Source organism: Podarcis vaucheri (genome assembly GCF_965113315.1).
Source record: "Podarcis vaucheri genome assembly, chromosome: 14".
Lineage (NCBI taxonomy): Eukaryota > Metazoa > Chordata > Lepidosauria > Squamata > Lacertidae > Podarcis > Podarcis vaucheri.
The window spans coordinates 49899530-49918188 of record NC_138752.1 but is presented as its reverse complement, the minus strand read 5'-3'; the positions used below and the strand labels follow the sequence as shown (position 1 = coordinate 49918188).

The 18659-nt window shown below is 47.3% G+C and overlaps 1 protein-coding gene and 1 long non-coding RNA gene across 10 annotated transcripts in view; one reads left to right on the top strand and one right to left on the bottom strand.

The window, feature by feature from the left end:
- Positions 1–18659, bottom strand: part of LOC309519151 — a 289434-nt gene that overhangs the window by 108587 nt on the left and 162188 nt on the right. The gene's annotated exons all lie outside the window — the stretch shown is intronic.
- The window catches only part of MPRIP (myosin phosphatase Rho interacting protein), a 158333-nt gene that overhangs the window by 91002 nt on the left and 48672 nt on the right, over positions 1–18659 (top strand). For 5 of the 9 annotated variants that reach the window (XM_082199578.1, XM_082199577.1, XM_082199574.1 and 2 more), the window contains exons 6-7: positions 6166–6376; positions 9414–9573. In XM_082199578.1, the coding sequence (XP_082055704.1) occupies positions 6166–6376; positions 9414–9573 (371 nt within the window). Of the gene's footprint in view, positions 1–6165; positions 6377–9413; positions 9934–18659 lie in introns of all 9 variants that reach the window. The other 4 variants (XM_082199572.1, XM_082199573.1, XM_082199571.1 and 1 more) reach the window with 1 other exon arrangement.

Sequence of the window (18659 nt, the reverse complement as noted above, 5' to 3'; positions counted from 1 at the left end):
TCAGCTAGTAAAGCGAGATGAGTGCCACAACCCCAAAGTCGGCCACGACTGGACCTAACGGTCAGGGGTCCCTTTACCTTTATAGCAACAGTAAAACATTACATGCTGGATTGCATTGCCAATTTAGGCCCCGTTCCATCCATTCTCAGCCGATTTCTCCCACAATGGCTTGTGGTGAAATGGTTGGTGCTATCTCCTCTCCTCGGAGCTCTACTTCTCTCCCGGAGCCCTCAGATGGTGCTTGTTTGTGTTCCAAAATAATCCAGGCAGGCAGCTGCTTTTTCCTGCCCTTTGACTTGAGACCTCAGAGTATTTCGGGAGTTGTGGGTCCTTTGCTTGAGGCCAGCAAAGAGGAAGCCCCCACGCAGCGCGATCCTAGCGCCCCCTAAGCCGTTCCCCTTTTCTTCTTTTCTGTTTTTGGAAGAGGAACAAAAATTGGGAAGGGGCTTTAAAAAAAAAAAAGTTGGCCAAATAATAATCATATTTTTGGATTGCACTTGGTTGCCGCGGCAACCTCTTGGAAACATGACAGGAACTGAGCTCCCGAGCACCAAATAAGGCAAGTAGGATTTTGGGGGAAGATGCGAGGCGAGTAGACGCGCCTGCTGGTCTCTTCCCAACCAGGCCATCTCCGGAGATGATGCTGATTTGGGGGCAAAGCTTGTGCCGTCTGGGTGCTTCTGTTGAGTGGCACTACAGATGATGATAACAAGAATAATACTTTTATTATTTATACCCTGCCCATCTGTCTGGGTTGCTATAGAGGCATGTTACATGCCTAGGAAAATTTTTGGGAGGGGGGTCTGCTTCCAGTAAAAGGAATTATCTGGATGGGGGTTTGAGATTGTGCTTTGTGACATTTTTTTCACTTCACGGTGCTCCAATTCCTGCTTGCTTGCAGACTCTGCTATTCCAGAGGGAGAAACGATAACTACCCAGAATGCTTTGAGGACTGTAGTCAAAAGAGGGAGTCTGTCTACCGGGTTGGTTTGGGGCCTGTGGGAGAAGCATCCCTCCCCCCTAGTAAAACTGCAATGTGGGGCTTGGCCACCAATGAAGCAGTGGGGCAATTTTTTTAAAAAATTTTTTATTGGTTTTTCACAGTTTTTATAACACAAACAATACAAAATACAAACACACAAACAAACATGTATAATTTCATATCCCTCTTTCTTAAACCTTACTTTGCCGACTTCCCCATACCTCCCCTTTCTACATCCCAATTTCCAAAATTATTTCAGCAAATCCTAATACTTAGTTTTATCAAATTTTCCCCTTATTCTTTTCTTTTACTTAATCTTTTACAGCTGTAGTCCCCTTTTTTTCCAAAAATCTCGACATTTTAGCACTCATTAATTTTAAAATAAACTTTAAATTTCTTCCAATCTTCTTCCGCCGTCTCTTTCCCCTGATCACGGATTCTGCCGGTCATTTCAGCCAGTCCCATATAGTCTATCACCTTCATCTGCCATTCTTCCAGAGTGGGTAGATCTTGGGTCTTCCAATGCTTTGCGATGAGTACTCTTGCTGCTGTGGTGGCAAGCAGTGGGGCAAATTTTACCTCAGGCTGAGTTCAGGTGTGTGTGGTCACCTTCAGCCTCTCAGAGAGCGTGGGGATTGCTTGTAATTGGAGACGGCTGTGAGAATATCCGTCCCACTTCAAAATCCCCTCAAGAGATGTACAAACTCCACTGTGAGACGCTTCCTCATTTGGGGTATATCTCGAGGGTATACAGTGGTACCTCGGTCGAACATTTTGGTTTTCGAACGCCAAAAACCCAGAAGTAAATGCTTCCGTTTTTGAACATGCCTTGGAAGTCAAACGGCTTCTGCTGCTTTTACTTGTTATTTTTCTCAATTTTCTGCAGGCCTCCCTTTGCACCTCGGTTTTCAAATGTTTCGGAACTCGGAATGGTCTTCCGGAACGGATTACGTTCAAAAACCGAGTACCACTGTATTTGAGGCATTCATTTCCTACTTGTGAGGGTTGCCAAGCAGTTTCTTTCCTGGCTTGGCAGTACCAGAGTCACAGAGGCCTCTGCCATGGCAACATCCCCATGATATACTCCAGAGGGGTTTCAGGGATGCAGGCAGTCGAGCGAAGTTCGTCATCCATCTCTGGATCTGTTTGTCTGGAAGGGCTTAGCGAAGGCTTCTGGGCAGGTTTGTTCACCTGACTGAAGTGAGGTTTGTGTGGCTTTCCAAGTCAACGCGATGCCATGCATTTCATAGACAGGGGTCATCTATTCCTGTCCCCCCACAGTGCAGGAATTGTGCCCCTGGGTGGGCTCAAACCACCGACCTTCTGGTTGACAGCCAGACAGACACCTGACCCCTTGTGCCGCTGATTAAATTGCTATTTGTACCACTTTAACAACATCTTCTCATTCATGTGACTCTGCAGGTTCTGTCTGAAACTCATGCTCTTGTTGAGGCAAGTTTCTAGCTTTTTTTTGACTGAGGAATTGACTGAGGTTCATGGAGAAAAATACAAAGCTTAATATCTCACCCCCTTTTTATCCAAACTAAGACTTTGATCTGTATACAATAAAAACATAAAGGGGGGGGGGGAGAGGAGAGTAGAAAAGAGGTTAAAAGAGAAATATAGAAATATAAGATTCAGAAAGTAAAGAACTTCCAATTCTTCATCTGTCCGCTATGTAAAAACAATATTCACTTTGTCCCGTGAGGCAAGTTTCAAGTTCTCATGGTCACAGAGAGAAAGATTTATCTTTGTTGCTTTAACTTCGTAGCTGTGACACACAATGGTGTCTTGGGGGTGCAGGGGACCCCAAAAGAAGGGTGAGGTGGATTTGTGATCCTCATCCTTGAGGAGCAACTCTGATGTGTTCGTGCGCCCAGGCGCACCACTTCTGGAAGAGGTCCAAGTGGTGTCTTTCTAAAGCCAGCTTTTGCTCTTCTCTTCCATTTTTGACTCCTGCCCTTTGTGGGAGAAGACTATTAAAAGCTCTCTCCTCTTTTTGAAACTCAGCGTTTAGCCCCCCGTTGCCTCTGGGAAGTCTTTCATTAACCATTCCCCGGTGAGGCTGCCTTTGCGTCTGGCAGCTTCACAAAATCTATAAATAAGACATTTGTGTGCACATGTTATTGTGGCCCTCAGCTGTTTGGAGACTGGGGTGGGAAGAGGTGTCTTGCTGGAAACCAGGATGCAGAAGGAATAAAGGAGCTATGAAGGGAGAATGTTCACGTTAGATATGCAGAAATAAAAAACTGCTACCCTTGCTAGCTCCGTTCATCAACCCCACTCCCATTTCTTCCACATTAATGACCCAGATTTCCCCCTTCCCACCTCAGGCAACTATACCAAGCTTGTTTTTCACCTTCCTGACCTGATTTCTTCATGCAAATGCAGGATTGTGATGCAGCACTACGAATCCTCCAGTGGGGGCTGTGTGACGACAGCCTTGCATTTTTATGTATATAGGAAGAAAGGGGGAACCCGTCCTCCGACTCCTAATCCACCCCCTTCAGCAAGATAGGCTGTGACCCTTTCCCTCCAAACTATTTGCGCATGCTAATAGCTTACTTTATTTTGAAAATAACAGCATTGTCTTTCCAGTGCAAAAAGCTTGAGGCAGTTTACAGTAGCAGAAACACTTAAAAACAATGAAAGCAACCAGGAAGAGCATCAACAATGGGGAGCGGCTCAGAGTCCTTCTGGCCAAGAACACTTTCAAGTCTGTAAAAAGATTAAAAACCGCAGGTGCTAAAAAGCTAAATCTGGGTGGTGCGGCAGAAGGAGACAATTTTAACCTGGCATGTAAAAACTATCCAAGGAAGATGTTGGCGATTCCGCAGCAGTAGCTGTACCCCAGAGTTTGTTCTGCTTTGTGAAGCCACAGTTTTATTTTCCCATCAGTATGGCTTTTGGAGCATGGCCTTATCAGGATTTTAAAGCACAGGTCCATTTCTGAGGCCCAGGGTTGCCTTAACTGCAACCAGCCTGCTGCCCATCGGGTAGGGCAGTTTGTAAATGCAACATTACCAGTATCACAATGACATTTTTCTCCTGAGACAATTGCAACACAAAGATGTCAGTGCAGGGCAGCAGGCAAAGTGATGTGCTGTTCTACACACTTAAGATGCTAGGTCTGCACCAACCCCCATAGCTCAGTGGTAGAGCATCTGCTTTGCATACAGAAGGCTGCAAGTTCAATCCCCGGCATCTCCAGTTATTATTGCTGACGGTATTGTTACGATTAAACTTATTTATTGCTTTTTTGCCGCAGCAACTCAAAGTGATTTACAGAATTTTAATCAAAAATCTTACTCTGACATACATAAAAGCCAACATTTTAAAAACATGTAAAAGACAAATCCATTAAAGATAGATAGATAGATAGATAGATAGATAGATAGATAGATAGATAGATAAAAACATCCCACTCAGGCACAAAGGTAGTTGATAGTTGAAAGCCTGATGAAGAAGGAATCTTTTTCCTGGCACCTATAGATACGTAATGGTGATGCCAGGCAAGCCTCCCTGGGGAGAGTATTCCACAAGCAGGGAGCCACCACTGAAAAGGCCTCTTTTTGTGTTGCTACCCCCTGGACCTCCTGTGGAAGGGACAGGCGAAGATGGGCTTCAGATTATGATTGCAGGGTGCAGGTCGGTTAATATGGGCAGAGTTGGTCCTTGAGATACAGAGGTTCTGAGCCACAGAAGACTAATAAGCCAGATGAACCCATGGTCCGACTCTGTATATGGCAGCTGTCTGTGTATCCTCCTGGTTTTGGCACTCTTACCCAGGTCATGAAATGATCAGGCTACATGTTGATGGGGAAACTCGGGGTTTGATGACGTTACTACATGAGCCAGTGCATGCCTAAACATAACAGGGCTGCCGTTTGTTTGTTTGTTTTTTTAAATAAAAAAATTATTAACAATTTCAACATAACAAATTATCAAAACAAATCATCTTCATTATTTCCCCCCAACAAACCCTCCCTCCCCCCCAAGACTTCCCTCAGCTCCTCTTTCTGATTTCTCAACTCATGTTATTCTCTGCATATTGTAAAATTGCATACTTCCTTGTATTATCTATCTACTATATTAACCCTCACTAAATTTGTGTATGTTTATTCAAAACCTGCCAAGGAGTCCAGTTCATTTTGTTATCTTTTTAAATAATTTGTAAAAAGTTCCGATTCTTCTTTAAAGTCACAGTTGTCCTTATCTCGCAGTTTGTATGTCAGTTTATCCAGTTCTGCATAGCTCATCAATTTATCTTGCCACTGTTCTTTTGTCGAGGTTTCCTTATTCTTCCATCCTTGTGCTATCAAGACTCTTGCTGCTGTTGTAGCATACATGAATAAGTACAAGGCTGCTGTTTTTGACAGCAAAGTGTGTCTCCTTCAATGAAATGCTGAGGTGCAACTCGGCTTGCATTGAAGACCGGTGGGTCTGCATGGGAGAAAGTGTATAAAGGGAAGACCCTCCAGACGCCCTAGCCCGTCCTTTAAACCTGTGCTAAGTGCTAGACCAAGGTTAGGCAACCTAAGGCCCGGGGGCTGGATGCGGCCCAATTGCCTTCTCAATCCGGCCCGTGGACGGTCCGGGAATCAGCATGTTTTTACATGAGTAGAATGTGTCCTTTTATTTAAAATGCATCTCTCAGTTATTTGTGGGGCCTGCCTGGTGGTTTTACATGAGTAGAATGTGTGCTTTTATTTGTTATTTGTGGGGCATAGGAAATCATTCATATATTTTTTTCCAAAATATATTCCGGCCCACCACATGGTCTGAAGGACGGTGGACCGGCCCACAGCTGAAAAAGGTTGCTGACCCCTGTGCTAGACTGATGCTCTCAAGGTTGCTTTCCTCATTTTTCACATCCTTCTCCTCCCTCCTTGCCTTGGGAGAGGAGACATCTTTGTGTGTGTCTCTTGCTGAGCACAAAGAGCAGGCATGGCTCTGTTACTAGTCTGGCAGAACTCAGGCCTTCCCTATCAAATATGTGTTTCTTATTTTCTTAAACTCGGAGTGATTATAACCAAGGGCGAGGTGTGTTCTTAATCCAGCAGGGATCCAGCACTCGGTTCAGCTTCCAAGCTGCATGTTTACATTCCATGACATAAGTTGGTGTGAGACAAAAAATTGTCGGTCAAATTCACGTCGCCTGACGGTTCTGCCTTCTTTCCTAGGAACCTGGCCCAGCGAAGATGGCTGTCACCAGTAGCAACATCCCTGGTGCAGAGAAGGTCCCGACCACAAAGTCCACCCTTTGGCAGGAAGAAATGAGGAGCAAAGACCAGCCAGATGGCAACGGGGGACTCAGCCCAGCCCCAAGCCCTGTGCAAGGCCAGGCCCCCCCTGGATGCTCCTTGAAGGAGCCATCACTGGACAGCAAGGAAGGTAAGGGTTGAACCCTGAACCCAGACAGAACAGAGAGGACAAGGCCGGCACAGAAGGTCTGGGGTCAACGATGTTTTTTGCACATGGGACGTGCTGTGTTAGCACACCTGATATCCCACACCTCCGCGTTTCGGAAGATACCTTGCGAAATTTAAGCGCAGAGACCCTGTCCCTTTGCTTATCTTTGCTGCTGCGAAGGATTGTGTAACATCCAAAGAGAAGAAGTCAAGTCTCTCCTGTTTTGAAGGAACGTGTTGACTTCCCAGTGACCCTGTCCGAATATGTTATGGCTCTGGCCTGCTGGAGCTGGGAGAGTATCAGAGAATAGCAAAGATAAATCCAAGGCTAACACGCCGTAAAGAGAATGGTTTGGCAGAGCTGCAGGGGCTGATTTGGGTGGCTTCAGGCGCGTCCCAAGAACAGCATGTTCATCGTGGGAGTCAGTGAGGTTTTAGTGGTTAGGTTCCCGGACGAGGACTGTGGCAGACCAGGGGTCAAGGCCAAACTCGGCTGTGAAATTCTCACTGGGTGACCTTGGAGTCTGGTCGCTGCCTCTAGGCCTAACATACCTTGCAGGTTGTTGGGTGGATTAGATGGGGGGGGGGGAGAACCTTGCACTCCACCTTGAGCTCCTCGGAGGAAATCGTGGCATGAAATGCAATGATAAACAAAAACCTTGCATGAAGAAGAGTTTGGATTTGATATCCCGCCTTTCACTCCCCTTCAGGAGTCTCAAAGCGGCTAACATTCTCCTTTCCCTTCCTCCCCCACAACAAACACTCTGTGAGGTGAGTGGGGCTGAGAGACTTCACAGAAGTGTGGCTGGCCCAAGGTCACCCAGCAGCTCCATGTGGAGGAGCGGAGACGCGAACCCGGTTCCCCAGATTACGAGACTACCGCTCTTAACCACTACACCACACTGGCATGACGCCTGGGTGGGGTGTACAGAGGAGGGAGTCTGAGAATTGGGAAGGGGCTGCAAGGGAGCTTTTCAAGCCCCGCCCAGCTGATGGGAGACCACCGCTCTTGTCGGTGGAGTCTGCATCAAACTCTGTGGATGGCATTGTTGGGCTGGCAGGGTCGTTATTAATAATAATAATAATAATAATAATAATAATAATAATAATAATAATAATGTTTTATTTATACTCCGCCCTCCCCAGCCAAGACCGGGCTCAGGGCGGCTAACACCAGGTATAAAACAATTGATTAAAATACAACTTGGAAACAAGATTAGAATGGAACGTTAAAATGCAGCCTCATTTCAGTAGAAACTCAAATCATAAACTTTTTGGGGATGAAAACGTCAAATCTTCACCCAAGTTGCCCAAGTGCAGCAAATCATTTTTCTTTTTCGCATGCAAGGAAGCAAAAGGCTGTGTGCTTGTGATTGGGGACACCCGGGGGGGAGGGGGGAGCTAAACTCTGCCTCCAGGTGGCTCCCCGTGTCTCGTGTGTTGGGCTTTGACGCGCTCTCGACTGTCTCCCAAACCTCCTTCCCCACTGCGAGCATCCTGACCTCACTCTTAAGTTCCGTTTCTTGGCGGACCCTCTTTACCTCGCGCTTTCCCAAAACATTGCAGAGTTTGGGAACTGGCGACGTTTACACAATTTAAATAATGTGAAGAGTTGTCTGGATCTTGAATGTGTTTGCTAACGCTGCCTCCCCCCCCCCATACCACCTCTAGATAGGGGGCAATAGGACTTTTGCCTCCAACCGATAATAAACTGCAGAATGCCTTGATTTTATTCTGCATCTCCCAGCTCACCACCTGAACTACCCTGCATTTCTTGTCAAACAGTGATTTCCTCTCTCATTCTCCCGTCCCCAGTGGTTTGCCTCATCCCGCTGCCCCCCATCTCCTCTGATTAGTCTGCCAGCAGCTCTGCTGCATTGTTCTCCATGAAACAATAAGGGCTAGAGATCTGCTTCCTGTTCAGGATGATGAGTTTTCCCCTTGGCTACCTAGGAGGAGCCAAGATTTCCCTCCTCCTTTATCTGTGTTTCAAGGCTGGCTATCAAAAGAGCTTGTTTTCTTCCTTGCCTTCCTCTCAGGGGGTTCACCATTCTCGCATGTGCAATGCTTGGGATTAATCAAGATGGGCTTTTTATTTATTTTTTGCCCTTGGTACCAAAAATGTTCGACTTCCCACCCCATTTTCCATGCCCAATATCTTCTCTCTCTTATCCCATCACATCCATACTATATTCTCTTAATTCCTTCTGTTGCTCCTATTTCAAATCCTGCTTGCAAGTTCATCATACTACTACGTTTTCTTGAAAGGGCTTCCATTCTTCCACAAAGCAGTTGTCATTAGAATCTCTTACTCTGGCAATTAATTTTGCCAATTCTGCATAGTCCCTCACCATACTTACCCATTCCTTGGTGGGAATGTCTTCTTCCTTTCATTTTTGTGTGTGGGGAATCCTAGCCGACGTTGTTACATACACAAACAACTTTCATGCTGGTTTTAAATGGTGTTTTGATGTCCTTTCAACTTGCTCTTTTTAGCCAGTTTGCTTTGTATTTTATAACTTTCAGTAGTGCTGTAAGCTGCCTTGAATCCCAATAATGATGATGAGGATGATGATGATAATATAAATATAATATACTATAATGAAATAATATTTACACATACATACATACATGCCTCGTCCATCTGGTTGAGTTTCCCCAGCCACTCTGGGCAGCTCCCAACAGAATATTAAAAACACGATAAAACATCAAACATTAAACACTTCCCTAAACAGGGCTGCCTTCAGATGTCTTCTAAAAGCCAGATAGTTGTTTATTTCCTTGGCATCTAATGGGAGGGTGCCACTGCCAAGAAGGCCCTCTGCCTGGTTCCCTGTAACCTCACTTCTCGCAGTGGGGGAACCGCCAGAAGGCCCTCAGGAGAAAGGTGGGTGGTGTTTATAATATTATATAATCAAGTCCCACCCCACAGATCTACAAAGCCCTTAGTTCCCTGCGAGGAGGGAGGGGGGACCCAAGGGCAGCCCAGTCACCTCCAGCTTCTCCTTGCCTTCTCGCAGACGACAGCAGCATGCACGGCGACCGAAGCGACAGCGGGCGGAAAACCCGGGTGGAGAGCGGCTACTTCTCCTTGGAGAAGACGAAACAGGATGGGAAGCCGGAAGAGCAGCAGCTGCCGACCCCGCCATCCCCTCCCAGCCCCAGCACCCCCAACAACAGGTACAGTGACTCCCAGTCGCCCTCCCCGGAGCAGAGCTGCCCCTTTCCTTCCCCAGGTGGCCCCCCAGGCAGCCGAATGGTGTACAGCTTCTCCCTCAACTGCCTGGACTTGACGAGCGACTCCATGTCCGGCTGCAAGGACTCGGCAGCGAGAGACGGGGTGAGGGGAGCCGAGAGGCCGGGCCGCCCCCTTTCCTTTAGAGCAAGCCGGCAGTACGCCACCCTGGCCGATGTCCCCAAGGCTGTCAGGATTAGTAACCGGGAGGCTTTCCAAGCGGAGAAGAAGAGGCTGGAGCGGCGTTCCCGAGCTCGCAGCCCCGGAAGGGAAGAGGTGGCTCGGCTCTTTGGCAGCGAAAGGAGGTAAGGAACGGGCGGCAGTGCCGCCGACGGGTTTCTCGTTCAGAGGAAGCCGGTTGGCTCCTGGCAGATGAAGTTCACGGCGCCTCTCGCAGCGTTTCTCCAATTTGGGTCTCCTGTTGTCGGACTACAACTCCCATCATCCCTGGCCACTGGATGATGGGCCTTGTAGTCCATCAACAGCTGGAGGCCCGAGATGGAGAGATGCGGCAGCGTTTGAGTGGGTTTTTGAGCTGGCCTGCTGGGCACAAATAGGGCAGCCTCCGCAAGACCATTTTTGCTGGGTGGGTGGCGTTAAATGTGGCCTGACCAAGTGGCATTTCAAGAGATCGCTCGGTTGTGCAGAAGAAGGGATAGTGGGATCTGGATTCGCAAATGGCAAGGCAGCCCAGGACGCTGAAAGCAGGTGCAGGCAACTCGCTCACTTGTGTGTGACCATCAAAATTCTTGGTTTAGCTGCCTCTCAGAGCACCGCACCCAAGCCCTGAAACTATATATCACTGCATCCAGGATGCAAAGGAACTCCTTTTCCTTGGACATGGCTTTAATGCAGGGCTTTTGCGGGTATCGCACAACATTGGCAAGGAGTCTGGTATCTGGTTCGGGGCTTGGAAAATGTTAGCTTTCTTCGGAAAGAAAGGCGGAGCAAGTTGCTGGACCTCATGCTTTTGAAGCAAAGCGCAGAGAAAGCCTCCAGAATTAAAGAGTGGGTCGGCATCAGGTTTTAACTCAGTTGGCGGTTGAGTTTAAAGCTTTGCACAACTGCCTCTCTCCCCTCCCCACATATTTCCCTAGGCAATGCATGTGTGGGGAGTCTGGCATGTATGCTGGCCTAGCTTAATGAGCTGTGATGGAGACTCAAGGAGACGTCGTTTAGTGGAGCTGAATAAGCTGTAAAATACCTTGGTATGGGCACAATAGCTGGATTGGTGCAATAGCTCTGCTGCTGTGCAAGGCCCATATTTGCAGCTGCAAAGGTGTATTGCAGACATACAACCGTGTGTGTGTGTGTGTGACATTCCAGACCCCTCACATATAATAGTTGAAACTTGCCTTTCCAAATCAACTCTCTCTCTCTCGTTTTCTCGGCATGACGAGGCCTGCAGATAAAACGACAAGAGAGCAGAGGCGCAGGACCAGAGGGGAGAAAGCTGTCGTCTCTCTTTTGCTCGCTCTTGATTCCCGACAGGCATGTTCACTCGAGCAGGTTTCTGGCGAGTGGCTGCGGGGTCTTTTTGCATTTGTCTCCAGTATTCACAGAATCACAGCAGTTGGAAGGAGACCTGAGGGTCTTCTAGTTCAACCCTCTGCAACGCAAGGATCTTTTGTCCAACGTGGGACTTGAACCCGCGACCCTGAGGTTAAGCATCTCTTGCTGAGCTACCCCAGACAGATTATGCTGTGGTGTTGACCCTCGCACCAAGAAGCAAAAGTACAAGGGGTGGCAAGAATATTGGGGGATTCTTGGGCCACATTGGTTAGGCCGCCTTACATTTAAAGCACTTTTGTACAACTTTCAACAGCCCCAAAGAATTCTGGGAGATGTAGTTTGTTAAGGGTGCTGAGAGTCGTTTGGAGATCCTTATGCCTCCCGCAGAGCTACGATTCCCAGAGTGGCTTAGCAGTCAGTCCCTCTTACCAGGGAAATCTGGGAACTGTAGGTCTGGGAAGGAAATAGGGAGTTCTCCTAATAACTCTCAGCACCCTTAACTAATTACAATTCCTGGGATGCATTAGGGGAATAAATTATTTCTCAAGAGGTATAAATAGCGCTTTAAATGTAAGGGATGGTATTCTGTTAGCTTTTACTCAGAGAATAATTGAGTTGTCTTCATTATTTCCAGTGGGTCTCGTCTGAGTAGCCCACAGTGTGGATGTGGTCTTAGCATATCTGTCAACGTTTCCCTTTTTTTAAGGGAAATTCCCTTATTCCGAATAGGATTCCTCACAAGAAAAGGGAAAAGTTGACAGCTATGGGTCTTAGTGTAGAAACAACCAGGACATTCTGCAGGTCATTCAAGATGCATCACAGGAGCCTAGAAGTTCTCACCAGGGACCCTGCAGTGATCCTAAGCTGCTGCTCGCATGAGATCTAGGAACTTTTTGCAATGGGAAAGCTACATTTTTCAGGATGACCCTTTTTGAGCCAGGTACCAGTCTCCGTGCACGCATAGGTGGGGAATTCCCTCGCAGGTGAGACCCTCCTCGTGGTTCTTTCCTGACATGTGCCCAGAAGGTACAGGCTTCATGTAACTTCGAAGGTCAGGCAGGTGGCTGGGCCCCCTCTCCCAGAGCCGCTCAGCTGAGTGGGTGGCACACCTTGTCGTGCCTTTTGAAAAATGGAGGGAGAATGTACATGCCCCAAGAAGTGGTCCCCTTTCACAGGTTCCTGGATTGCAGGATTCATTAGTGTTGCTGTGGAACTGTGGAAATAATAATAATAATAATAATAATAATAATAATAATAATAATAATGATAATAATATATTTATACCTCACCCATGTGGCTGGGTTTCCCAAGAGAATTAATGATAATAATAATAAAGCAATAAAACACCAGACATTTAAAAACTTCCCTAAACAGGGCTGCCTTCAGATGTCTTCTAAAAGTCAGATAATTGTTTATTTCCTTGACATCTGATGGGAGGGCGTTCCACAGGGCGGGTGCCACTACTGAGAAGGCCCTCTGCCTGGTTCCCTGTAACCTCACTTCTCACAGTAAGGGAACCACCAGAAGGCCCTTGAAGCTGGACCTCAGTGTCCGGGCTGGATGATGGGGGTGGAGATGCTCCTTCAGGTATACAGGGCTGAGGCCATTTAGGGCTTTAAAGGTCAGCACCAACACTTCGAATTGTGCTCAGAAATGTCCTGGGAGCCCAAAGGAAACTAGGCAGATTGTAGAGCAGGGCAGGCCAACTTCTCAGACCAAGTGGGCCGCAAGAATCCTTGGAACAATGCCTGGCTCAAGGTCACCCAGTGAGAGCTTCATGACCGAGCAGAGATTTGAACCCTGGTCTCCCAGAGTCCAACACTCTAACCACTGCTCTCTGCTGGTTTAGCCTTACGTGCAAACCAGCTTGGCGTGACTCCACTCCCGTCGTGAGCTTTTCCTTCCCTGCTAGTAGCTGCCAGTGATTGCACAAGTGTAACATCTGAATGAAGTCCCAGAATGCAAAGAAGCATGGATATTTTTTTTTTTGGGGGGGGGGGTCATTAGCAAAATATCCAACAGGAGATAAATGGAGCTGCTGTGCACGGCCTCTCTGGTTACCCTCCAGCCATCCTGGTGTCTGAAACTCTCCTAAGAGGCGTGCAACCCTTAAGAACAGCTGGATCCAGCCGGCATCTGGCTTCTAGAAATGTCTGGGGGAACTTCTTCAGCAGTGTGTGGACGCTGCAGCCTTCTTGTTGCCGGTCCCTTAGTGTCTGCTCTTGGGATGTGCCATGTTCCCTCTGGCCCCTCTGAGCTGTCGCGGTTAATAGCTGTCAATCAGCTCTCTCCTCCGCAAAGGTGTCTTCTGTATCCAGGTGGGCTGGCGCAGGACGGTTTTCCAAGCCCTGCCTGCGGCCACCTGCAACAGTGAATTAACATTGCCCTGCAACCCCCCCCCCTTCCCCTTCTGCTTGGCTCCTGGCTGCTTCTCTGCTTTCCCCACTTTGCTTCTTGCTTATTAACATTCTTCTCCCACCTGTGAGTCGGTTCTGTTGCCGTTTGTGGAGCTGAGCAAACTTGTTCCAAGCATCTGGTGTCTGTTTTTGCACCTGGATTTTCCTCCTCCTCTATTTGTGCCTGGTCTCCGTTTGCGCATGGGAGCCCACTCCCCACTTACCACTCCCACCCCTGTCACAAACACATACTGCACATGCCAGGGTCCCAAGGAACAGACCAAGCGCTTTAAAAACAGCCAGCAAAATCCCAAACTCACATACTGCCTCCTGCCTTAGTCCCTCTGGGTCTTGGATTTCTTGTGCCAATTCTAATGTTTGTTCTCTGAGGGGCTGCGGGGTTATTCTAGCAACAGCCCAGAGCAAACAGTCCTTAGAACTAGTTACAGGTAGGTTGCTGGGTTGCTCTGCCATGATGTTGTTGTTGTTTAGTCATTTAGTCGTGTCCAACTCTTCGTGACCCCGTGGACCAGAGCACGCCAGGCACTCCTGTCTTCCACTGCCTCCTGCAGTTTGGTCAAACTCATGCTGGTAGCTTCGAGAACACTGTCCAACCATCTCATCCTCTGTCGTCCCCTTCTCCTTGCGTCCTCCATCTTTCCCAACATCAGGGTCTTTTCCAGGGAGTCTTCTCTTCTCATGAGGTGGCCAAAGTATTGGAGCCTCAGCTTCAGGATCTGTCCTTCCAGTGAGCACTCAGGGCTGATTTCCTTCAGAATGGAGAGGTTTGATCTTCTTGCAGTCCATGGGACTCTCAAGAGTCTCCTCCAGCACCAGAATTCAAAAGCATCAATTCTATAGCTGAAACAAATTAAATTAAATTAAAAAATCCCCTTCCAGTAGCACCTTAGAGACCACCTAAGTTAGTTATTGGTATGAGCTTTCGTGTGCATGCATGTATTTGAAGAAGTGTGCATGCACACAAAAGCTCATACTGATAACTAACTTAGTTGGTCTCTAAGGAGCTACTGGAAGGAATTTTTTATTTTATTTTATTAGTCCTTAGAGGAGCAGTTTCCATACTCCTTTCTACCCACCACCCCAGGCTCCCTTGGAAGCATATCAGGGATTCAAAACCAAGGAGATCATTAACAGTACACAAGTTTGTCTGCCAGATCCACCTTCCCCTGGTTAGTTCTTTCTCACGGGGAGATTCAGTTGCTAAACAGAGTGCGAGAGGCATTGTCTGTGACCAGAAAAAGCAGTGTTTGAAATTAGCCAGGAGCCAGGCGCATTTTGCTCCTAGGTATCGACCAAGTGAGGATGCCTGGACACAAGAATGGTGCCCGACATCTCCACCATCTCCACCTGGGGATCATTGGATCTGAACTGTTTTCACACACTAATAGTCCATCCTGTAGAATTCTATCTTTTATATTTTAACCTCATAATCAGAACCAAATTTCAGGAACCAAATTGCTTTTTCTGTGCAGCCTGAACAGGAGCAGGGAATGACATTATGGTTAATTGTTGTCTCTTGCTTTCCCCTAAAACCACCCCAGTGCCCTGTTCACAGTTAGGAAGAATATTCCTATGTTATGAGTGGTCTGTGTCACCATTAAGAAAAATAAGTAGAAATCGGCCAATATATATTTGTAGTATCCCTGGATCAAGTGGTTTTCCTTCTTTAAGTTATGAAAGTTCTTAACCTAGCTCAAGGTTGTCACCTGAACATATGTTTAACTGAGAATCAATCACTGTCAGTTCATCATTTGAAAAATAAAACATCAAGCTGTCTTGCACCAAAAGAAAAGAAAAGAAAAGCAACAAGACATTCTGTTTTGGTGACTGCAACCTTGGTTTAAGGAGCCATTTGGCACCTATCTTATATATCTGAATTACTAACACTGAGTATAAGCCCCACCTGGACCTTCTCTGGCTTCAGAGAGAGGCTAACCTGCAGCAGCTCCAGGTGTTGTTTGTTGGGACTCTCACTCCTGCCAGGCCATCCAGCATGGCCCAAGATCAGGATTGATGGGACGCGGGTGGCGCTGTGGTCTAAACCACTGAGCCTAGGGCTTGCCGATCAGAAGGTTGGCGGTTCGAATCCCCGCAATGGGGTGAGCTTCGTTGCTCGGTCCCTGCTCCTGCCAACCTAGCAGTTTGAAAGAACCTCAAAGTGCAAGTAGATAAATAGGTACCGCTCCAGCGGGAAGGTAAACGGCGTTTCCATGCGCTGCTCTGGTTCGCCAGAAGCGGCTTAATCATGCTGGCCACATGACTGTGCGCTGGCTCCCTCGGCCAATAAAGCGAGATGAGCGCCGCAGCCCCAGAGTTGGTCACGACTGGACCTAATGGTCAGGGGTCCCTTTACCTTTACTTTACAGCCCAGCATCAACTTGCGGGTTTGCTTTTTTAGGGCTTCCTCTCCATCCATTTTCAAACTTTTCTCTATACCATCATGAGGGCTAGAAGCATGTTTTTAAAATGCAGTATTTGGCTGAGAAAACTGCCCCCCTCCCCCGGTAACATGTTCACTGGCAGAGCTGAGATTCAGTGGTTGGCTACAATTCAGTTTTCACAATCCTCTTTTTTTTAAAAGGAATGGATCAGGAATTCAGCACTACAAAACAGAGCACGGTTTAGTCCAGCTAAAACACAGATTAGCGGCACATTTGCAAGCTGGTATAAACGTCTGTACTTAAGCCAGCTCCAGATGGGTTTGAAATTGCTGTAGTTGTTGCAGAGGAATTGGGAATTGTAATGTTAGGGTGGTGCCCCCTTAACCGCTTTAAAGAAATCATGACTACTAGGTGGTCTTGAGAGCAAAGGGTGGCTCCTAAACTGGTTTGAAACTGGTTTAAATTTGTAGTGTAAATGTGCCCTAGGATGAGAGAAAATGTTTATTGAATAGGTGCCAGTTGGAGGATATGTGACCCATCCTGGTTTATGCCAACCTTGCCAATTTACAAGAGCCTTCAAGTGGCATGGGATTCATCTCTGGAAAGGCGTGTCTCATGGTTCATTGGTGTCCACACTCCCCCTGCTGGTAGCATAGATTCATAGGATTGTAGAGTTGGAAGGGAGCTTGAGGGTCATCTAGTCCAACCCCACCCCCAAAATGAAGGAATCTCAACTCAAGCATCTGTGACAGATGGACATCCAACCTCTGCTTTAAAACCTTCAAGGAAGGAGAGTCCACAGTCTCCCAAGGGAGACCGTTCCACTGTCAAGCAGCTCTTACTGTCAGAAACTTCTTCCTGGTGTTTAGTTGGAAACTCCTTTCTTGGAACTTGAATCCATTGGTTTTTCCTCTGGAGCAGGAGAAAACAAGCGTGCTCCCTATTCCATGGGATGGCCCTTTAGATATTTGAAAATGGCTATCCTATCTCCTCCCAGTCTCCTCTTTTCCAGGCTAAACATACCCAGCTCCTTCAACCGTTCCTCATCAGGCTTAGTCTCCAGACCCTTGATCATCTTGGGTCACCCTCCTCTGCCCACCTTCCAGCTTGTCAACATCCTTCTTAAATTGTGGTACCCAGAGCTGGACACAGAATTCCAGGTGTCGTCTGACCAAGGCAGAATAGAGCGGTTCTATGACTTCCACAATGTTTTTTTGCCAACTCATTTTGTTGTACAATGGAAATGGAAACTGAACTGTTCTGTCTAAATTTTACTTCCCGATAGGTGCATGTTGTGTTTCTGGATGAGGTTTTTGGTTTCATAGGGAAGGCTAAGACTGCACAGCAACACATTTTCAGAATCTCTTATCTTTTTGTCCCCAAGGCTGCGGGTGGAGGGGACGCAGTCCTCCCAGCTTGGCAGTGTTTGATTACAACCGCCTTTGTCTCTAAAGTGGTAGCTGTCTTTCCAGATAAAGACCACTCCTCACTTAGCGACTGAGCCCTTGCCTTCTACATACTCTGATCTAAGTTGCAGGTTCTACTGTTGCAGAGAGATGCTTGAAAGGGTTTTGGCACAGCTTGCTAAAATCTCAAAAGCCAGGAATGCCCAATCAGATTCAGCATGCTGGAAGTTGGGCTTCCATGTGCCTCGGTCCCTTTCTGCAACCAGAAGAACCAGAACAAGTTATGTAAATTTGCTCAAAGGTTGCAGAATAAATTCAGCTTGCAGAACGTAGCAGCAGCCCTTGTCTCAGAATTGGCATGGAGTTGCGTGCAACCGCGACTGTTTCTCATTTTTCTCCTTGAGAGACTAAAACCCAGCATAATGGATGTGTGCTGGTCTCCTCTTGACCGTCTTTTAGATCAACGAGCCCTCTCTATCTGGGCTTTAAACATTTCCTGGTGGATTTCCACAATCTTCCTATTATCCCTACACACAGGTACACAGATGTGCTCCTTCTCTGGGTACATCTCTTTTGTCCCCTCTGGCTGTTCCTGACTCCTCACCTCACTTCCTGCAGAATTATAAAAAAATCAACCCAATGAAACTGCTTTCAATCAAAAGCAAATCATTCTTCTCCCATTGACTCCCTGCCACATGAAAACCCTTCTAACCCTGGAGCGTGGCTGCCTGCCACAAACTAACACGCATGGGGCTCCCTTCTCTTTTCCTCCCTACCTTTTTAACCCCCCCTCCCCCAACGAGAGCATGGCACTCCACGCCCCAAGGTCTTTAAATAACTCTTCTTTTTGTTTTACATTCCTCAGCAGACCCATTGGCCAGACCAGGCGTTCAGCAGCGGCAGATGCGGGTTTCAGGGATCCCGCTGCTCCCCTCCGTACAAGGAGGGTTACGAAGGTGTGGCTTTTGCAGGGGAGAAGCGGTGGCAGGAGGAGCTCTCATGCGCTCCCCGCCCAGCCGGTTCCAGACTTGCCTTTAAGTTGCCCTCAAAAAGCAGCTGGAGAGCAGCAGATTGCTGAGAAATAGCTGTGCAAAACAACGACAAACCTCTGGTTATGTGAAACATATTCAATAAACACACAAGACATAACCGGCTGTACGTTTGAAAAAATAATATATACTATTTGTTGTACTGAATTGTAGATTTCAACAGAAGTAGCTGATAAAGTTCAACGAGAAAAGTAGCAGACTCAGTGGATCAGTTCTGGGGATATTTTTGAACCGTTTAACTGCTGGGTCAATATATAAAAAGGTAA